Source organism: Benincasa hispida, chromosome 5 (genome assembly GCF_009727055.1).
Source record: "Benincasa hispida cultivar B227 chromosome 5, ASM972705v1, whole genome shotgun sequence".
Taxonomy (NCBI): domain Eukaryota; kingdom Viridiplantae; phylum Streptophyta; class Magnoliopsida; order Cucurbitales; family Cucurbitaceae; genus Benincasa; species Benincasa hispida.
Genome location: NC_052353.1, coordinates 63,713,027 through 63,718,941, shown reverse-complemented (window position 1 = coordinate 63,718,941; position 5,915 = coordinate 63,713,027). Strand labels below are relative to the sequence as shown.

Genomic DNA, 5,915 nt, shown 5'->3' with positions numbered 1-5,915 from the left:
CCAAGTTACGTCTATTTTCTTGTGCATCCTATTCAATCACAAAAGGAAAAAACTATTAATTTTTTTTTTAAAAAAAAAGTTTTATACGTGGCAATTTGTAATTAAGCACTTGAGTAGGGTGCACAAGAATAGGTGCTGCACAGAATGGACCAAGTAATTTTAAAAAATTAATAATTCAAAATATTTGCTTCCAAATTGCTACCACTTATATCAATAAATATAATATATAAAGTACATATATGATCATATGATATAGTTGATGTTTTATTCAAATAGTTAGGGCTCATCTGGATTGACTTGAGAAAAAAAAAAATTTCAAAAACTCATTTTTATTTAAATACTTTTGATAAAAACGGATTAAAATACACTTGAAAAACTATTTTGAGGAGTATCAAACACTCCAATTTCTTCCATGATGACTTATTTTTCAAATTAAACACTTGAAATGTATTCCAAACACACCTTTAGCGTTGAAATTGATAAATATTAAGGAATTACTCATTGATTAAACTTAAATATTATTCATAGTAGCTGATGGATTTTATAGCCCCACACAGATCCTTACTTTCAACCATCATTACACAATAATGCGAACCTCAAAACTATAGATTATGAAAGGGAACTATTCACAAAATTAGCTTTAGCCACACACATATAACAGTAACAATAGATAGATTATAGAATAAACAACCTTTTTAATTGATGTCATGTATATAAGTCAATATCATATATAGATTGTAGCAACAAAACTTAGACAAAAATTTTAAGATAAATTATTAATAAAGAATGAGAAGAATGATAATGATACATAGAGATGGATGATGATAATGAAAAAGAGGAGAAATAAAAATAAATGATGAGCAATAAAAAATAATGTTATTGAAATAGAAAATTTTTAATGTTGTTTGTTTATAAATGAAAAGAAGTAAATTAATTAAAAGTGGAAAGAAGAGATGGAAGCAAATGGTTGACAATAATTTGGTTGGTCTTTTGTGTGGGATGAAAGGCATCCCAAAACACATATTTACTTGCATCTGGACAAGTTAATGAATTTTCTTGATTGCACAAATAACTCATCTCAAATGTCCCTGTTCCACAGCATGCCTTTCCAGCCACCTCATACCCTACCATTTCAAAAATAAAATAAAATAGAAGTATAGGAAGGAAAAGTTCAGACTAAAAACTTGTAACTTGACGTTATGGATAACAGACCAACTACAAATATAGCAATCAAGTTCAAGTTATTAGCAAATATAGTAAAATATAAAAAAAAATTTAAATTAATCTCTTAAATCTATCGATAATAGATCATATTATTAGTAGAAATTTATTGATAGATAGATTATATAGTTGATAGTGTATATTACTCAAGTCTAGAAAGTGAGTAGTGGCCTAGGCATTATAAATTTTCCATAAATGGTAAAGAGAAAGAAGGTTGGATTGGCAGTGTCTTAAAGATTGTGCTACCAAATGCCACAGATTTGGCTGCCAGAGCTGTTGAAGTTATTTATGAGTGTCACCTAATTTTTTATGCTCAATGCAATGTGGTGTGTTATATATAAATGGTGGTTTCTCTTTTCCTACCAAACTAACTTTAGATATTTTCCTTCCCCTCAATCGATTCCTAGAGATTGATGAGGTCAATAAAAGTTAAAAAATCATTTCTGGTCACTAAATTTTATAAAAGAAATAATTTCATTTTTGTATCATAAAATGTTCTGTCAAAATTGCATGTCGGTGCTTATTATCCTTAATTATCTAAGGATTTAATCTCTGTAGTTTTGTAAAGATGTTTGATTCCTAATCAGTTCATTGATCCACGTAATAGGTAAGAAATTTCAATAAATTTTAATAATATATATATTTCATGGTAGGGATTTAAATGTTTTTAAAATATTAAGTCTAGATTGTTATAAAACTGAAATTATAGAGACTGAATCCTTACAAACTAAAGTTTGAAGACTTAAAGCCTCTTTGGATTGATTAGGGAAAAAAAAAAATTCAAAAAAAATATTTTTATTAATTTTTTTTTATAAAAATGATTTAAAATATGTTTTATTAAATACTATATTGAGTGGTTATCAAATATCTCAATTTTTTTTTCAAAATTAAATACTTTAAAAGTTAAATTAAACACATCCTTAAATTATTACTTTCATAAAAGTTTATATTTAATAGTGTTTATTTAAACCATAATTAGAATAGTCTCTAAAATTTTAAAAATAAAAACAATCAATGGGTGAGATCTATACCAATGTAGTTAAAAATTAAAAAAAAAAAAAGGAGAAAAATTAATAGGTACTCAAACTAACAGCAATGATTAGGTGTAGTCTAATCTAATCTACACCTAATTTCCATACTCTCCCTATTTTTATACAAAAAAAATAATTATTATTATTATTATTTTTTAAAAAAAAATAAAAATAACAACGTGGCAATTTTTTAGGTACAAGGTTGCATAATAGATAGGTACATTCTTTCTCGAATGAGTACCAACTAGGTACATCTTACTTTTTGTTCACTCGTTTAAAGTTTTAAGATTATTTTCACATAAATCAACAATTATACCTCAAGAAATCACATCAAAAATTTAAAATTAAGGACATGTTTGGATTGATTTGAAAAAAAAAAGTGTTTTTCAAAAAAATCATTTTTATTTATAAATTTTTGATAAAAAAAATGATTAAAATAAATTTAAAAAGTTATTTTGAGTGGTTGCCAAAACATTTCACTTATTTCAAAATGACTTATTTTTTAAATTAAACACTTGAAAATATATTTCAAACATACCTTAAATGTTTTTAACTTGAGCAATACTTATATAAGATTTTCTAAAAAAAACATATATTGTAATAATTAATGACATTTGACCTACAATAACAATCCTACACTCTCAAAAAGCAACATGTCCATGTGTTGCTTACGATTGAAATTAATATTAACGTTATCAATTGTTAAATCCAATAAAATGTTTATATGATAGAGATGATGATATGAGAGAATTTTGTACAAATGACTCATTTATGTACGTATTAATGCATAATGACCTAAACTTAAAAAACGAATAAAAATTAACCTTCTATTGATGTCACAATGCACTATTGCGTCAAGGATGTCCCTCCCATCCCAAAATAGTAGTGCGACATTAAATCAACAGTCAGACCAATCAGTGATTAAAAATGAAAATCTCGTTAGGCTCCATTCCTTTCGTGATGGGTGAGACATCTCTAACGTGATAATGCATTCTAGACAATGGTGGAATGTTCTAGACATAAATAGAAGGTTAGTTTTCATTAGTTTTTTTAGGATTGAGTCACATTCATACAAAAATCTCATGATATGATGCTGAAATTCACCCGAGACTATCGAAAGATTTAAAAAGGAAAAAAAAAAAAAAGTAAAAAAAGGGGTTATAAGATATCTTACCAAATGAGTAAGGGTTGGTGATGATTTGATAAAATATAGGATAAGGATTTGAGAAGACCATAGTAAGACCAGGGAGCTGTGTATTCAAATCCCAAACAAAAGCTTCCAATTTGTTGTTGAATTCCAAAGCCACAAGATTGTATTTGTCAACACAATCAAAATTAGCCATAACATTTGTTGCTCTTTCAAGTGGCAAACAGCCCATTGGAGGGAGTCCTGTGAATGAAATTTTTCTAACTCCAACACTGTAAATTTCTTTGATGAAGTTTCTTGCCAATTCCAAAAGGAAATCTTCAAATTGTTGAATGCTAAATTGAAGTCTCCTTCGAGGAATTGTGTAGTAATTCTCTAAGAAATCGTTTGTTCCTAAACTTACTAAATATAATGCTTCTCTTATCACTTCATTTGCTTTCTCATTCCCAAGATACCCTCTTAGTTTCATTTGATACTCCTTGTAAAGCTCCACTTCCTTCCATAGTGGTATCACATTCTGAAAGAAAAAAGATGAACATTATTATAAAAGAATTACGAGAAAATAAACACAATTTTCAAACAAAGTTTTAAATATTTGATATGAAGCTGGTTAAAGATGAAACATGGATACAATTAAAGTCACATCGTTAATTGAGAAGGCTTACTAGGACGTCGGAGGTGGCGTTATCGAAGCCAGTACCGGCGGAGGCGAAGCAAACTCCGGTGGCGAAATCGGCAATAGTAAAAGCTGGATCTAAGTAAGCCGGAATGGTTGGTTTCAAACCAAAAGCTTCAGAAATAAAATCCGGCGGAACTTTGCCGTTAGAGAATCTTCCGGTGGGTTGTCCGGCGAGGAAATCACGTCCATAAGGCCTAAAATTACTTTTCAACAATGTTTTAATCACATTGTTATTACCTGAATCGACAGATGAATCTCCAAACACAATGATGGCTGGAATTTTAGCTTCAACTTCAACTTTGAATCCCAATCTCAAAATTATTATAAACATGAACAATAATAATAATTGGTTAACATAGAACAAGAAACCCCCCATTATTATTAATATTATGGGAGGAAAAAAAAACTGTTCTTTGGGAAAGAAAATGGAAGATATATATTGAGAGTGATAAAGATGAATTGGAGGGTTAAATTTTGATATAAATTTAGAGAGAGAGAGGTGTGGTTTGGTGGGAAAATTTAATGAGGATTTTGATGGTGTGGTTGCTGGTCCAACAAATCTACATGCAAAAATGCCAATAATATATTATATAGTTTAGTGGGTTTTTAGGTAATTAAGCCATGTGGAGGGTTTTTCAGTTGTGGTGGCCGGAATTGTTATATAAAAACTCTAACAAATTGGAATTAGAAATTGTTTATGTGTTCAAACGCGATCCTAAAAATATTTAGATTAATTTATTTTAACTATAAGAATGGAATTAGACACGAATTGACTTATATCAAATTTTTTTAAATAAGTTAGGCAAATTTTTCTTGACTTGAGATTCGAACAATAGTCCACTAGATAGGATGGGTCAATTCTACTTGAATGTTCTTTGATAGTCAATTCAATATATAAATTGTAAAATTCTAGAAATTTTTTCGTGTAGGCTAAACTTGAGAGAAGCACACAAACTCAAAGTTCATTCACTGTACTCTCCCTCAAAAAACAAAAGAAAAAAACCTCGAGTCATGGGAAGACTTTAGATAGTCTTCTTCCAATAAGGTAAGAAAATTTTGATTTTATGTTTGGTAAAGTTGTCTTTTTTAAAAAGTGTAGCATATATCGAAAATTACTTATAAATTAGAGGAATTTGAAAGTTATATAAATTTTAAGATGGATTAGATTCAAAGTTTGAAGTTGATGGACTAAATATTAATAGAATAAAGAAATTTGAAGCTTTTAATCTTTTAGAAGTAGAAATGTGTATGCTTAATGTTAGTAGTCAAATTTTGGGTTTTTTATTACATGGAGAACCTCTTTTACTTGAACAATGTTTTGTTTGCATATAATTCATTAATTTTTGTTTGCATCCTATACACAAATGTTTTTATTTAATTGAGTTGGAAAAATAATAAAATCACTTGTCATCTAAAATTTGAACCATCAACTTTTTGAGATAATAAGTGGTTGTCTAATCCACCAAGATATATCAAATTGAACCGAAATGGTCAGTACACAAAATTTGCATAAATCATTTATTATTATTAAAAAAAACAAAGTCAATTATTACATTCACGTGGTTATAAAAAATAAAAAAAAAAACCTACTCTAAATATATGAAGGGTCCTAAAGAAATTTAAGAAAGATATGAATGCACATAAAGTGTTTGGTCCTTATATTTGGTGATGTTTGTTGGAATAGCAGGTATATATATATATATATATAATCATAGATATTATTAACACTACAAAGGAAAATAATCTTTAAGAAAAGGATGAAAAAATCAGTCATTTTCCCAACAAATATTTTGGCTACTAAATTTGGTAAGCAATCTAATTTCTCGCGAAATATTTT

General features: G+C 28.0%; 1 protein-coding gene across 1 annotated transcript; it reads right to left on the bottom strand.

Moving 5' to 3' along the window:
• Positions 1-857: 857 nt before the first annotated feature.
• On the bottom strand, positions 858-4,579 carry LOC120077634 (GDSL esterase/lipase At2g42990-like). Its single transcript, XM_039031583.1, has 3 exons — positions 4,065-4,579; positions 3,427-3,916; positions 858-1,124 (listed from the first exon to the last, which is right to left on the bottom strand). Exons 1-3 carry the CDS (start codon positions 4,452-4,454, stop codon positions 931-933), a joined length of 1,074 nt encoding a protein of 357 aa, XP_038887511.1. The 5' UTR covers positions 4,455-4,579; the 3' UTR covers positions 858-930.
• Positions 4,580-5,915: the final 1,336 nt, after the last annotated feature.